This window comes from Pundamilia nyererei, unplaced genomic scaffold (assembly GCF_000239375.1).
Source record: "Pundamilia nyererei isolate P.nyererei 1_Seehausen unplaced genomic scaffold, PunNye1.0 scaffold00025, whole genome shotgun sequence".
NCBI lineage: Eukaryota > Metazoa > Chordata > Actinopteri > Cichliformes > Cichlidae > Pundamilia > Pundamilia nyererei.
The window spans coordinates 3,188,687-3,205,142 of NW_005187426.1; the positions used below are offsets into that span (position 1 = coordinate 3,188,687).

A 16,456-nucleotide genomic window follows, 5' to 3' on the forward strand; every position below is an offset into this window, starting at 1 on the left:
AACTCACACCATCAGCACCCAAGCCTCCGTTTCTGTAGTTTGTGCACGGAAGTGTGGAGGCTGCACGTGAACACAAATTCTTTAAAAGAAACAAAAGTTGCTTATTTAATTTATTTTTTATTTCTGCTTTTTTTCTTATGTATAGTTGTTAGTAAATGTAAAGAGACGGTATTTTTAAAATGAGGAAATAAAAGCACACAAACACACAATGTTTCTTTTGGAAAACTGATGTATTTGATTATTAGAGTAAAGAATTACAGTATCTTAGTTGTTAGTAGGTATTAAAGTGTAGAGAAACTGGACCCATAAAGATCTTCCAACTTTCCAAGAAAGTGCATGTAACAGTCCGAAGGTTGTCAAACCCGATATATATTTATACTTATAAAAACACTATCATTTTGTCCCCTGGCCGTGATGGACTTCTTGTGAGAGCTTTATGTACATTTTCTTGCAAGGGAGCTTGTATTTCCACATCTGAACATATTTACAGAAGCTTCAACACATAACTTTGCACTTGATGTCAGTGAGGATGCTGGGACATAGCAGCAATGTGGAAATCCAGCTCAGATACTAAAAGTGATCCTTCCAATTTGATTAGCTGTCTCAGTTCCAAAATCCAGGAAACAGGCCAGACTGAATGTTCCTCTATTTGTAACCGTCTTGCTCTCAACAACAATAAAATATGAGCAACAGAAGAAAGAAGAAAAAAAATGGAAGTAAACAAAAAAAGTAGAAAGTACAATACACAGAGACTGTAACGAGAAAACAAATTAACACTAAATAAACCCTTGAAATGTAGCAAACTTCAATGTTTTGTCTTCCTTAAATAAGATAAAGGTAAATAATAATCGGAAAGAAAGGAACTACAACATCATTTAGTCCCTTGCCTGAATTTCATTGTTTTGTCTTGATGAGGCGGGGTGGGGGGGATTCATGAACACACAGATGTTAGACCATCTACAGAAGATCAGTGTACATTATTTACAGCAAGTCTGTTCGCTTATTACAGGGCTAATGCATCACATGAACATAGACAGTTCAATTATAGCTACTACAGACAGAAAATAACTTAATGCCAAGGTAAGGTTATCTAACCAGATATTCTAAGTTTCAAAAGCACATTTTTAAAGCACCCATTGTGGCTTTAAAATAAACAAAACCTAATTGTTAATGCTTCCACTTGGTTTCAAGCAAGGTTATAATCACTAATAAATAAGCTCCTTAAAACTATAACATGTACATTGTACAAAAAAAGCTATTTGTCTTCACACTCATGTTCGTAAAGATTCAATGGCGAGCAAAGCAGTTCAGCTGATTTTATCCCTGTCTTGTTCTCTTCCTCTGTCTACATATGTGTACAGTATGCCTTTAGGCATCTTTATGTGTCTGTGCCCAGTTGAGGACATATACTAATTGGTGGCAATTTCTTTATTGTCCTCCATGAAGCGTGTGAACCGGAAGTGGGCCCCATTCTCTGTGTTGGCCATTTTCTCCAGACCAGCCAGAGCAGCATTGGGCTCCGTGTTGTGTAGCTTATCAAGGCTGCCTGTCAGGCCACCTATGGGAGAGCTGCCCCCATTTCCGACACCACCTGACATGGGTGGGATGCCTCCGTTCTGGATGACAGAGATTTCATTTGTCTTCATTGCGAGACCATTGGAGAAGGCCGCAGCATACTGATTCCAGAAACTGGTCGGGTCTCCGTTGCTTGCCCTTGATGCCATGTCCTTCTGGAAGATCTCGGGAAACTTGACTGGGTTGGTGCCAAGGAAGGCCATCGGGCCATCTACGGAGAGCCTGCGGCCACGTCTGGCAGGAGCGCTGTTCCACATGTGGGTGCCCATGTGAACCTACACAGACGGAGAGGGAGAAGAACAAAAGAGAGGAGGTGAGAGACAGAGCAATGAGCGGGATGAAAACTAGTGATGTTTACAAACTTGGCCACAAGAGCTGCACATGAGATGATGCAATGGAAAAAATAATAATAATGCTTGAGTGTGAATTAAAATAGCTTCACACCCTGAGTGCAGCAGATCAGTTAGCTGCCTATGCTATGAGAAGTACAAACACTGTGTAAACATCTTTTGGCAAGACTGATACATGCTGTTTAATCTGAATTTTAATTTGCTCATCTCACAAGGGGACCGCACGGCTGAAGCAAAAATTGCACTGTCCAGTTTCATTGCCCCAGCCAGTATTACATGTGACATTTCACCTCTGCCCATACCCTTTCTAAGAACAAGACAACATTCTGCTTGGACATGTTTGAAACACTGCTCCAAAATAATTGTATTTTAATGTGGCTCATATACAATAGTTTACACAAAGTTAATGAGCCTTTTTTTTAAAAAAAAACTGTGAGATATCGCTGTATGTCTAGTATCATCCAACAGCCTGAGCTTGATTCAGTAAATCTTTTAGAAATAAAAAAACAAACAAACAAAAAAAAAAAATCATATGCCCTTATTTCTCCACTAGGAATTGGAGATTGAGACATTCAAAAATAACTAACATAATTGGAAATTAAGGCCACATAATCCCCCAAAATCCTAAAGATCACTAAGCAGATCTTTTTCTTGATGATTTAAGCCTGTGACATTTTTTACAGAATCCGTTATGGAAAAATACAGACTCACTTAGCTCACAGTGATTATACCTGATAATTAATTATGTGCACTGGATCATTCTTAGCTGATCACATGCTGGAATTTCTCTCCAATAATTATATTACATGCATGATTCAGCTTTTCCATTTTTTTCCCTCTAAGAGCAGTTCCTTTCATTAATTATACCACATTACCACATCTTGATGCCTAATGCACTGACATGCCATATAAAATTAAATAGTAACCCTGAGACTCGTTTTTCATGAACATTCTCACGCACATACTTTTAGGAGGCCAATAGTTTGCTGGGTGTTTCGACATTTACCTTGAGGTTTCCTTTGGTGGTAAAAGCTCGGCCGCAGATGCTGCAGGCAAAGGGTTTCTCCCCCGTGTGGGTTCTCTCGTGGATCTGCAGAGCACTGGCGGAGGAGAAACACTTTGCACAGGTATTGCAGAAGTGTTGCTTGGGAGTCCTGCGTGGTGGAGCAGTGGAAAGCACTGGGGATGTTGAGGCAGATGATGTGACCAAGCCAGGGGGTACCTCCTTGTTTTCCGGATGAAGGTTATGAAGGAAACCATTGACTTCTGGTTTGCTTAGAGAACCGACAGATAGAAGAGAAGGAGTTGGGCTGGAGGACAGGCTGGTATTTGATGGCTCAAATAGCTGTGAGGGCAAGTCTCGCATTTGATGTGTTAGCATATGCTGCTTGAGATTGCCCTTGGTGGAGAAACCCCTGTTACATGCCGTGCAAATAAATGGTCTTTCTTTGGTATGGCTTCGATAGTGAATGTCCAAGGCACTCTGACAAGCAAAGGTCTTCCCACAGATGTCACAGGATGTATTCTTGATGGTGCTACGCTCACGGAAGGGGAAAATCATGCCCAAAGGGTCTTTTGGTGAACTGACAGATGTCAGGTCCAGGGCTCCAAGGTTGGAGGGATGTGAGTGCAAGAGGCTTATACTGGTGGGGTCTGAAGATAAGGCCCTTTGGTGCCTTTCTTCGAGGCTCGGGGATTTGTGTGGTTGTGGCTGCATGCTAGTGGGTGATGGCGCCTGCATGGAGGAGGTAGATTCTGACACCGCTGGACTCCCGGCGCTTTGGCTTTCAACATCACCTCCCAGAGATGAGGAGTCATTGGTGAGACAGTCACCTTCAATTAAGCCATTTGCAATAGCCTTCATCTGGATCACATTATGTTCCTGCATTTCATTATTATATTCTTGGCCATTCCTCTCTTGCCCTTCCTGGGTAGCCATTTCAGGGGGAGCTGGGGAGTTACATAGACTGTCATGGGAAGCATCAGCAGATCTGGGTGTATCTGGCACACTGCTGTCTGGACCCTCTTCCATTCCTTCAGTGTTGTCATCAGAAAAGTTGTCAAGATCATCAAAGTTTCTCTCTTCAAATGAGCCAGTATCAGAAGCCATGGACTCTGGATAACTCTCTGGCAGAGGGGTGTTGGGGATCTGCCCACCCATATGCATACGGATATGTTGCTGTAGAACGACAGCATTCGTGAACTTCTTCTGACAAATGGGACAGGAGTGTTGAACTCTAAGAGGAGGCATGGCCCTATGAACACTGTAGTGGGTTTTAAGATTTCCCTTGGTGGTAAATGCCCTGCCACAGATTTTACACTTGAAGGGCCGTTCCCCAGTGTGAGTGCGATAGTGCATTTTCAGTGCACTTTGGCAGCTCAGCACCCGGTGGCAAATGACACATTCATTTGGGTCTTTCACCTTTCTATCAATGTTCTCCACAAGTTGTTGTAACTTGGATGTCTCCGATCCCTGGAGAGGATCCAGAATGCCTACAAAAGGGAACTTAGCCTTGAACTGATCAGACATAAGGGGCATGAGTGGGTTGGTCATCATGGGTGGGCTGGTAGAAGTCGTATACTCTGCAATGCTTTCTGATGCACAACTCACATTTGTCATGAGACCCAAAGTCTTGCTGCCTTCGTCAGTTTTTCCATTTGAGGTAGGCAGTGTTGCACCTTCACCCTCTTCAGATACACCATCATTACTTTTAGCTGAAGGCTCAGTGGCACCTGAGTCACTCTTTGCAGTAACAGAAGGACTAGTTATGGCTATTGAATGATCTTCCTTTTTGATGAAATGTGGCAGGCTTGGCATGGTTGGTGGTAGCAGCATGCCGACTGATGATGTCAGAGTAGGCAAAACTGGTTTACTGTCAAGCCAGCTGGTCACAGGTTTCTCAGGTGGTATAGACATGCCGTATGGAATGCCAGTGCTTGTTGGTATGTTGTCTAAATGCTCAGGAACAGGGTAAGGGTTCATCTGGATATGAGGGTATTTTTCTTTATGACGCTGAAAATGCACCTTCAGGTTACCACGAGTGGAGAACCGGTTGCCACAGATATTACACTTGTAGGGTCTCTCACCAGTATGTGAGCGCAGGTGAATTTGCAAGGCACTGTCGCTCCCAAACACCTTGCCACAAAACCTGCACTTATGTTTGAAGAAAGCATCATCAGAGCTGCTCTTATGCTCAAATGAACTGACATTTGGCGGCTTGTCTTTTCTCTGCTGGGCCAAAGCTGCTAAAGAGTTGAGGTCCTCTACAGTGGTGCCAACACTGGACAGAGAACTGGAGAACATGGGATTTCCAGGTGGGGGTTGAGGTAGAAGGGGATTCACGGCCGAGCTTAACAAGCTACCTATTCCAAATGCTGGCGTCGATGACTTTGCTAGTGAGGAGCTGCTTAGTTGAGAATGAAGGCTACTCATATGAGTGGGCCTTTTGTCAGAGGATTGGGGATTGATTGTTGATGGCCCCAGTGTGGTAATGCTCTGAGATGTCTCACTGCTGCTTGGGTTGGACTGAGGTAGCTGTGCTGCTGCAGCCAGCTGCTTTATGCTGCTAATACTGGCCGACTGGCTGGCCAGGTTCTGTGCTAGGCCTGCGGCTGCCGCCAGCTGTTGAGAGAGATGTGAGCTGAGTGTGGTCAGGGGGCTGGCAGCTGGCCCCATTGTGCCGGGAGCAGAAGTTGGAGGTACCTGTATTTCTGGTGATTGGGAGGCTAGTAGCAGTATCTGATGGCGAATCTGTTCAATAAGCTGAAGCTGGTGGATCTGTTGCTGTTGCAGGGCTAAGAGCTGCTCCATTAGTGCTGGCACGGCCACCCTTGGTCCTCCAGTCGAACGGGCTTCTTGGGAGAATTGGGCCACAGCCACTTTGGTGCTCTGCAGATTTTCAATTATGACATTGCTGTTGATCATGGAGAAGTTCCCCAGTTCAGTTAGGTTACTGAGCTGAGGTAGTGAGGCAGAGATAGCTGAAGTACCTACTGCGGGGCCAGAGGTGCCTCTATCAGCATGGCTGCTGACTGTATTAATGGGGCTTCCGCTCTCTGTATGACTGCCGTCCTCTTCGTGACCACTGCTCATTCCGGAAACGTCCACGTCCATGGATTCGTCTTTTTCAAGAGTGTTAGGCTCCAAAAGGTCACTGCCCTCTGTTTGATCAGTGTTATTAGCTGTGTCATTCATCTGGTCATCGGGATTATGAGGAGGAGACCCAGGCGAGAAAGTTCCGACAGGGGAGGCAGGATTTTCATTCACTATCAGAACTAACTGATTCTTAGTGCAATTCTTCTGGTGTTCCTCAAGATCTGATAGTTCAAAGAACTCAGCACAACATCTGCTACAGACATGGGCGTCTGACTCCTTGCAGGGGGGGTCCTCGGAGCAAAGTTCTGTGTCCCCTGAAAAAGAGGAAACAGAGGATTAGCGATTAGAAATGTTTTGCAACTGAAGAAGCAGATTTATCTTCTTGAATTCAATTGTTGTTAATCTTAAGTTAATCAGTTTTAACACCTATCCTTCTGATGTGTTCATGAAAAAAAGATTGAAAGGCAACAGTAAGCTGGCAGAAATGAGGAAAGACCTTATTCAATGTAGTGGCCTCTGAAACATGATAAGAGGGGATACAAAATCAATGGGAACTACTCAAATATTGGTTAAAAGTGATCTTTGAAGATGTACATCTGGGTTTCATCAGGCCAACCAAAGGTAATCATTTTCTCTAGATAATCCATCAAAATATAGAATAGAGTGAAGTCAGGATCATTGGGTCTTAATGAAATTTCATAGAAAAGCATTGATTTCCTATATTCCATGCCCTTCAAAGTCTACTTGTCCACTCGGTGCAAATCAAGCATTTGAAGGACTTATTAGACTTTCAATTTGCTGTCAACTTTGCTCATTTTCAGCCAACTACAGGCATCTTGGACAGGTTATCTATGTCACTAAACTAATTTGTATCCACTCAGCCTGCAATCACAGTGAGACAAGAACAACAGAGCCTGTGGCACCACATCTACTGCATATACACAAGAAAGCAAAAACAAAGAGGAAGAAATTCAAGAAAGAAGTTTAAGGTAAACAGTTACTCAGTTGATAACCAAAAAACATGAAACAAATCTGCCATCTATTACAAGAATAAAAATATTTATTATTCTTAAGACTTTTGTTTAAGTATTGTCCAATAAACCCAAAAGTTAAATCCAAGAAAGGACAGTTATCGGTGAATTCATGTAAGGAAAAAAAAATGCCTGAAAGGGATTAAATAAATAAATAAATACTTGGTCAACGCTAAAGAGCAGTGTGGCATATGAGAAGGCATGCATCACAAACTTGCCAAAACTAAGAAGGCAGACACACCAGTTCATAGAACAAGCATAACAGAAACTTCTCTTGCTACTTAGACAAAAATTCTAAAGTAACGACCACATTCCAAATGCGCACTGAAACAGGTTTTGAAATTTTCCATTTTAATAAACAGGACGAGTCAGGGAATGAAAAGGCAAGACGACACCCTGCCCCCAGAGCCACTGCTGTGCTCCAGACTTTCCTTATTCATTTCCCTCTTTGTCACACTAAAATCTCGCTATTTAGCATACAAGTTGATTTACAAATTGCATTTCTCTATGAATCCCTTTCATTGTGCCTCTGGCCCCTCAACACTTTCATCAGGGCCAAGAATTCATTTGCAAATGAAACCCAGAGAAGTGCAGCCCTGCCCCACAGAGAGACAGGATGCCTTCCCATTGTTCACACAGCATGGGAGCGGCGGGGATCGTCGGCACAGCCTGGCCCTGCTCATCTCAGTCGACTCAAAGCAGATCCTGTTTAATTCAGGGATTATCTCCCTCAATGTTTCTCCGCTCAGAGACATCAGATAACGCAAAGTTGCCATGACAGTAAACCCCGGCCCTCACACCACCAAACCATGCAAACAGGGAAGACTCAACTTTAATGATAACTTTTCATGTTAAATCCCCCCCCCCCCCCCCCCCCCAATTCCACCCACCCGTCTACCTACACCCCAAGCGTTAATTTTGAAAAAATGTGTTTGATTCATAGTGTGAGAAATGTGAGGATTAAATAAACACCTTTTCTCTTTTCTCAAGGTTCACTGTACACAAATTAGTGTGAAGAAAATCAAATCATATGAAAATGAGCAGGATGAAAATAGAATATAGAAAAAACAAAAACTTTTGCCTGACTTTTGGAAGATGCAGAGTTATTCATAAAAAATAAAATACCTGAGTTTTCACTGTGTGTGTGTCTGTGTGTGCAAATCTACACACAGCAGAGAAAAAGCTCTACAGTGGAATTTAATTAATTCACTATTTAACTCACAAACATAATAAGTGTGTTTCTTTAATTGAATAAATCCTAACAAATACTAAAACATTATTTTCTGTACAGTGCATTTTCAAAAATTGTGCACTTTCAAATTATTTAAACTTATCAAACAAATGCCACAATAAAACAAATGCATGGATAAAATACAACCATCGCTAGAATATAAAATTACACTAAAAAAGACAGCAAAGACAGATGAGCTTTCCCCCAAAATGTACATTTCTATACTCTAACTAAGGAACTGCTAAGACTCGTCATCAAATTGCAATGCAGCAAGGGACATTGTCGTCTTCCGAACTCTATCACAAGTTTAAGGAAAGCCAATGGTAAAAATGCCTTTACGGCTGTACAGTGTAAGAATCATTTCACCACCAACTGCATATGACTTTTTACACTGCCAAAATATGTCTTTACTTGGTGACCGAAAAAGGATCAAAACTGAATTAATGCATCACTACAAATCCACTGTCCACATAAGACTAGGAGCAAACAGTGCAGATGCTAGCATTAGGCTTAATTCCTAAAATAGCAAGGATTAACTTCAAATTACAATTAAGATAAAGTCAAGCTGGTATGAAGAAAGACTGTAAACTTCGATAGAATGTCTATCAATAGCACAATGTAAGTAGTGAGCAGAGCTAAAGGGTGTTAAGGCAGACAGCAAGAGGACGGAGCCTCAAAGAGATTGACCAAAAATCTGAATATGAGAGACAAGAAAGTAAGGATTAGTCAAAAAAGTTGGAGAGCTTTGAGAGATCCTACATTATTTTTTCGCAGGGGGCCTCTGTGAGCGTCTTGACACTTGTAACTTCAGGAGGATTTCTGCTCACATCTTCTCCAGCCCTCAGGACTCATCCCACTGAACACTAGATGGGGTTCCACTAAAGCTGCCGTGGTCCAGGACAAGATTCAAATCTCAGAAGCTCTGCCCCGGTGACATGGTTAAAGCTTAAGGGGAGGGAAAAAGGCAAAGCAAGTCCTTCAGGCTACACCTAAACTCACACCACATAAACAATGGCAAAATGACAAGCGAGGCACTCTGTGTTTGCAGGGAGAAACAGCGCAAAAGGGGGCTGCCCTGCCAATCTCTCCTCTAGGGGGGCCACTCTGATAGGGCATAAGGGGATGGTCACAACATTGATAAGGCCCCACAGTCAAACACACTCTTAAATAAAAAAGCTGAGGCCTTGCTGGGCCGCCTGCAGCTCTCATCAGCAGGGTCAATGGCAAGGCAGAGAGGAACACAGTGAGCCCTGAACTCTGATCACCTCCAAACAGAGGGACGCTGGCAAAGGTTAAAACAGCTCAACATCCCACCCTCTGTGGCTCTCACTCCGACCTCCCAGTAACTACAGCCCTGAGCATCACTGATATTCAGCTACAAATACAATGACTTTCTGTTTCCCTTTCTGCTACCAGAACACTCTAGAAAGACACACAACTCATTTATAATGAGCACTGCTTCAGATAAATAATCCCAAACTTAAAGACAACACGGTCATACTCTTATAATTACATACACAAGACACTTGCAACTATTTTAGCATATGGCCTAGACATAATTAGGAATTTTTGCATTCTGCAGATGGGTTGTTGAAACAAGTGACTTTCCCTCACTCCCCTTTATTAGATTTAAAGGAAATTTAGGGGAAAGAAACAGCACTCAGGGATAGACAAGGTTTTGCATTAATCATCAAGTTCCTAAAATCACGTGAAACAGCGTTTCAATGCGTGACTTTCTCCCGAAAGGAATATTTATTTTAAATATTTATTTGAAATGCACATGCTTTTCAGGTTGTGCTAAACACAGTGTGCTGCACAGAATTTTTTATTTTCTCGCATGAAATCTGTAGGCCATTTTTCTAAAAATTTAAATCAAAAGATGTATTTATTTTTAAATTGCAGAAAGTATAAATTTTGTGCGGCAAAATTCGATCACACTGCGCCGAATAACAAAGTCGGGGCTTCTTTCCATTTATGAACATTTATGAAATTACTTAAAATATTAATGGATTTTTTTTCCTCCTAATGAACGCATGACTGAAAAGTCGGTCAACAAAAATACACGCTGCAACGTCCTGTAGCGAAATGAAAGCTTTATTTATAACTATTCTACAGTGATCTAAAACGCAGTTTTATTAGTGTCTTGTTTGGCTCGAGTATTCCCCTTTTCTACAAAAACAAAGCAGCTTGTAATTAATTATAACTTTACTGGCTTATGTTGGCCTCTGAAACTCTGAGAGCTCATGCAAAGTCCTGAAAGCCACTTTGTACAAACTCATTTCACATTTTAGGCACCACATTTCTAACAAAGCATTCTTACTGCAGTTTTTTCAAAGGTGTAAGATGGTCGCATTGGCTACAAGTCCGCAAGTTAAAATTAGGAAATCGGTTTATCTATATGGACATGAAACTATCTTTTGGACGAATCGGTTGTGTATTTGTGGAGACAGAATGGCCGAGACAAAACTTCAGTTTCCCAAATATTTCTTTTCTTCTTCTTCTTCTTCTTCTTCTTTTTTATAAGAAAAAAAATTGCCTAAAGACGGGTAAACTAAAGAGACCGTCACAGGAGGAACTGGGAAAGATGTTTGTTCATTAACGTTCTCCGGCGCACTCTGTCCTCCTTTCATCTTACTTAAAAAATGAGTAACAAGCCATGGCGTAGACTGTTGATATATTTTCATAAAAGAAGGAGATATCTGTACGAGTTTGCAGCGCAAAGTTGAAGCACACGGAATACGGTATTTGTCGGTCCGGGACCAAAGAAAAGTTGGGAGTCCCGACAGGGGCGACAGGGTGGTCGATGTCGAGGCAAGACGCCGACCGCTGAACGCAGGGAAGCCTGAGTGCGAGTGGAGCGATTATTTATTTATTTAAAACGCGCTAAAGTTAAGATTAAAAACTTTTGAAACTTTTAAGTCACACCGAGCTCAAACCCAAAGAAAACGCACCATATCTGTGTTCTCATATTTCACTTATTAACCGCCTAGAACTGAGTTTTAACCTCTGATAATAAAATAATCAGCGCAGAAATGTCAAGTTACCCCAAATTGTTCTTGGTACTTGAATAATGGGAAATTCGTGGAAAATCGGTGCATCAACTTTTGTTAAAAGTCGACCATACTTTCATCAAGAAGTCACTTGAATTTGTAAAGAAATCAACAAAAAACTAACAGCATAAACTCCAATTCAAAGTCTTCCTTAACAGTGAGAGTTGACCGCGGACACAATAAAAACATCGCTTAAAAGAAAGAAAAATTCACGGTGATTGCATAAAAGGAGCGTTGGGTTACTTGGACTCACCATTGTGCTCCGATAAAGGCAGATGAGGGTCGGATTGGAAGTGTTGAGGCTTCGCTTGCTTCCTCCGCGACATGCTGGCTGGCACATCAGCAGGCAAAGAATAAAAAAATGACTACAAAACCTTCTAAAAAATTACGTAAATCGAGAACATCCACCGCGCATGTGCCCCGTTATGATTATCAATAATGCTCTGCGATTAATCATACGGGGGCTTCTTTGAAAGGCGATTGGCACCTTGCCAGCCCCCCTCCTATTCAAATGAAGTCTCTTTAATCAATTAGCTCCTGATTTGCTGGGGACTCTTGTCTCTCTCTCAGCTCCCACCCAATGAGTTGATCCGTATGAGGAAGAAAGGCTGGGTTTTCCAAACTCCCTTTAGATACGGTTTAACCCCTTCTGTTAGCCAAGTCAAGGCTTATCTTGACTACTACAGGGGAATGTCAGCGTCTCGAGTCCATGCCCGCGACAGTATCTTTCACAGTTTATTTTCTTTCTTTTTTCCTTTTCCCCCGTTGATGTGGATTGACGGGACGCTCGCAACTCAAACCTTCACGATCTCCAACCAACTTTAATTTCACTACAACTCGGTAGTCCGTTCTCCACTCTTGCGTAAAGATCGCTGTAATACAGCTCTTGTTGTGTGCACACCGACACCTACTTTCTGAAGAGTTTGAAGCGAAGCTCCCGGTGCGGTAAAACGCAACGTCTCGCCAGCATGTTCCGTGCGTAAATGGCACCGTTACGCGTTCCCAAAAGTCCAGAGTGAGATCCGACGTCCCAATCACTTTGATTTGATTATTATTAGCAGAAAGAGGGGTTACTTACTAACACGTTTTCATCACACACTGCGTTCCGCGAATAAACAAACTTTGAGGGCCCGTGCGGCAGTGGGACAAATGTGGAGCCCGGCCCATCGAGGATCTGATTGGTCATCGGGCTATTCAGTCACGTTACCATTCACCTCCACCTCCCTCTCCCTCGCTCCCGCTCTCTCTCTTTCTCTCTGATTGAGCACAGCAGAGCCAAACGGTTTGTGCGCGCCGGGATGATCAGTGGTAAAGAGCGGAGAGACAGAAGTCTGTTCATCTGAATGGGGATAAATTAAGCTTTTAAATTCTTCCCCAAACACTTTTTTAACGAATGCTTGCCTCATATCCATGTCACGCGGACTAATCTATATTTCACATCATGCATTTGGAAAAAAAAATCCCCTAAACTTTTCTTTATATATTCACCATCCACTGGGTTGTTTATGTTGTAAAATCGGCATGAATTACTGCATAATGTCCTTATCAAAAGTTAAATGTTTGGCCTGTTGATATGTTTTATTTTATCATAATGGTAAATGTTTTTATTAGATTGACAATTGGCCAATATATTTCAGCTGATAACGGCAAAGCAAATAAAACGATGTCTTAATCGAGCCTGTGGATTACAGAAGTTACATTATTATTATTATTATTATTATTATTATTATTATTATTATTATAAATAATGCATTAACTGGAGTGCGCATTCACTTGGGATGCTTAAGAGGGCAAGAGATCCCACAGGAGCTTCTTGTGAGCGCTGAGTCGAGTAGATTTATTACCTGAAAAAGATAAACGAAGCTTTCAGTCAGGCTGATTTTGAGAAATGAAGATAATAATGTTACTATAGGTGATGCCTCGGATGCCATTATTTTTCACTGAATATTTAAAGAGCAGCTGCAGGCTAGATGGATCTGGTCCTCTCTTGTGTCAGATATCTTTTAGTTTCGACTAGCCTTACTATTTACTTATTCATGAAAAAAGGAAAGAGCAGAGGGAAAATCAAATACCTCTGATGGCCTTAGTGATCTGCTTTATCAATGCGTTAGGTCGAATAATTAAACAGCACACATAATTTTCAAATGGAACATTCTTTTCTTCTTCTTCTTCTTCTTTTTTGGGGGGAGGGAGTATCAATTGATGCGTAAACTGTCCACAAACCTGGGGACCAGATCGAAATTAAAGCTGTGACTAAAAAAAATCAAAGAGCAAATTATCATTAGTAGGGGAAAATGTGTATGTGCGCGTGCAGTTAAAAAGCCCGTGCAATTATATGCAGGAAACTTGAAATTGCTAGGAGAGGAAAAAGGGGTCTGCAATATTGTAATGTCCCGGGCGGAAAAATCAATGGCCAGTTAATTGATGTGAGTGTTGGTGTGAGATTGTAAACAGGGTGATTTGCAGCCCAGCCGAGCAGGAGACATTTTAAATGGGATTCACTCGGGACGGTTGAGGATACAGTGTTAACAGTCATGGGCTGAATGACACAGGCGGACACAGTTTGGGGACCCAACAGATATAACTCAGTGCCAGTGCTTGAAAAAGTTTTAAACTGACTTAAACGTTTTTTATTTCTTTTCTTTTTTCAGAGGCGTGTGTCTGCCTGAATTATTATTTATTATCTGTTGAGTGAGAAAGCGGGAAAAAATAAATATTTAACATAAAAATGTTTATCATACTAATGATAATGATATTAAGATAGAATTATTAATGTATATTTCCTTTTTAAAAAAAACTATTAAAACCTTTGGTTAACGGTGAATGTAATAACCGTTTATTTAACAGGCGCATCAAACAGTTTCTTTTTGTCACTGTGGGGGGAAAGTGCTTTCAAAGAAAAGTGACAGAAGCCTTTGGCGCATAAAAAGTGCGCATTTGTCGGTTATGCGCAATCAATGCTGCGCGCACCATATCAGAGACGGTCTGTCGTGGGTGTCATCATTCACTATTATCACCGACACGTCGTGATTGATCACGTAGCTCAGAAACACTGCACGTCTGAGCGCATAATGCGATAGTTAAAGCGAGGAATCTACCAAAGCGCAGTTGTTAGTGATCCTCACACTCTGTATTTCTAACTAGAAAGCCCCCTTTTTTCTGCTTATTCAACACGTGGTGGGTTTCTATTCACGGTCCTGCTCGACTCGATGCCTAAAGAATTACAACTAGCTGGATTAGGCCTTCATCTAGGTCAGCTGCACGTGTGTGCGTGTGTGAGTGTGTGCGTGTGTGTGCGCGCGCGCGTAGTATTTGTGATAACAGTCGCACAAATGGCAAAAAGAGAGAGCGGACGAAACTCAAGGTTTTACAAGAAAGCAGAGTCTCGTGATTCCAGTAAGTATGAAGAGGAGTGGAGTCCCTGATTAACAGGGCTGCTGCTTACATGGACAATAGGTTTGATTCATATGTTATGAGTAAAGAGCCTCTGTTAAAAAATACCAAAAAGTTATAGAGATAATATTAAGAAAGGGCCTTTTTAATAATAACAAATACAATCACAAACAACCATAGGCTGAAATTCCCTAAAATGTTTTATTTTGTGGCAGGATAAATAAACTAGTACATTATTCCTTCTTTTCTTCATTAATAACAACTGATGAAGTCAATGATCCCCCTCATTCCCAGAACAAATATCAAGTGCCTGGCATTATTAATGGCACCATGATGTCTTTACTAAAGGATTATGAGCTTGATTAAAGGGATTGTTGTAAGCTGGCCTCATGCTCAAATAAAGAAATAAGGCCATATTTTCCTTCTACCAAGTCACACACTCTGTCACTGCATGACTCTTAACAGAACAGTACTGCTATGTTTAGGGTGCCCAACCTCAGTATTACTCAGTATTTGAGTTATTCCACATTAAGTCTTCTAAAAAACCAAAACGAATAAATAAACAGAAAAAACAATAACAAAAAAAACCATATCTAAAGTTAATCAGATTATAGGGCTATGGGGAAAGAAAAAAAACACTCCAGGTAGAGCAGAAATTATTGGTTCATTTACTTGAAGTATGAAGTGAGATTTCTTTGTCTTCCAGACAATCAGAATGCAGCATTTAGCACTGTTTTGCCACCAAAGGAATCCCATTGAAAAATCGCCTGCATTAAAATTCAATACCTGCAGCAGCACCGACTAGCCTCCATTAATTAAGAGATCAAACCCTTTCTATTGTCCCCCAGCAGCCCTGCCACCACTTGTCCCACAGATTGTTTTCCCCCATTGTGCCCTCTGACATCTTCCTGCAGCATCGCCCGATATCAATGGGCCGTGTTTGTTTTTACATTATCTCAGCTGCAGTTACAGACACCCCCTTTCAATCTCATCTTGTTTGAGGGAAAACAAGCAAACATTCAAGGGTGTCGCAGAGGTGCTAGAGGTCACTGGTCCATCACACATATCCTGCATGTCCAGGCTCTGTGTGTGTGTGCGATTGTGAGTTTGCATGTGCCACTGGTACAGCCATCTGTGGCACAAACACTGTGAGTGATTGTGTTTAAGCTGTAGCTACTCAGGTACAAGTGTACTAGTGTTAGGAGATGTGTGCCAATGGATCCTTGACAAAGAGCTTCAACCCCCCCTCCCCCCCCCCTCCCTCGTTATTAGTGAGAGAGGCCAGGCTTCAGTGTCTTTCTGAATGGTGTAACTGGACACCAAACATTACAGGCGGGATGCACTCAAACATAAAACTACATTTGCATCCTTTTGGATAGTTTGCAAACACTAGAATACTTTTGTTTCAGATAAAATATAAACACAGCACAATTTAGAAAAGATTAAAACTTTATGATAGTATAACTTGCTGCATTCTTGTATTAAAAACAATTAATTACACTTTTCAATTTGGACAAATTCAAATCATAGTTTGTTTCGCATCAGATATGACTGATTATTAACTGATGATTCTTATTCATAAATAGGCGTTTAAATAGATATAGATAAGTAATATACACAGCACTTGAGCAAAATGAACCTTTAGCTTTAGTTCACTAAGTTTATTAGCTTTATGGCTGTTTCTCATTACTGTCCACCCAAGTTTTTTTCTCAATAGATACACTCAGTCA

At 41.5% G+C, this 16,456-nt stretch overlaps 1 protein-coding gene across 1 annotated transcript; it reads right to left on the reverse strand.

Annotated features, from left to right (window-relative positions):
* Positions 1-211: 211 nt before the first annotated feature.
* On the reverse strand, positions 212-12,470 carry sall1a (spalt-like transcription factor 1a). The gene is made up of 3 exons (XM_005727634.1): positions 11,587-12,470; positions 2,932-6,335; positions 212-1,850 (listed from the first exon to the last, which is right to left on the reverse strand). The coding sequence occupies exons 1-3, from the start codon at positions 11,657-11,659 to the stop codon at positions 1,410-1,412; spliced, it is 3,918 nt and encodes a 1,305-aa protein (XP_005727691.1). The 5' UTR covers positions 11,660-12,470; the 3' UTR covers positions 212-1,409.
* Between the last annotated feature and the right edge of the window lie 3,986 nt (positions 12,471-16,456).

Coding starts and splice junctions, on each gene's coding strand:
- sall1a (XM_005727634.1), bottom strand. CDS start 11,659: ATGTCGCGGAGGAAGCAAGCGAAGCCTCAACACTTCCAATCCGACCCT. Junction 6,336..11,586: donor GCCTTTATCGGAGCACAATG/GTGAGTCCAAGT, acceptor CCTCTTTTTCAG/GGGACACAGAACTTTGCTCC. Junction 1,851..2,931: donor CCACCAAAGGAAACCTCAAG/GTAAATGTCGAA, acceptor CCGTCTGTGTAG/GTTCACATGGGCACCCACAT.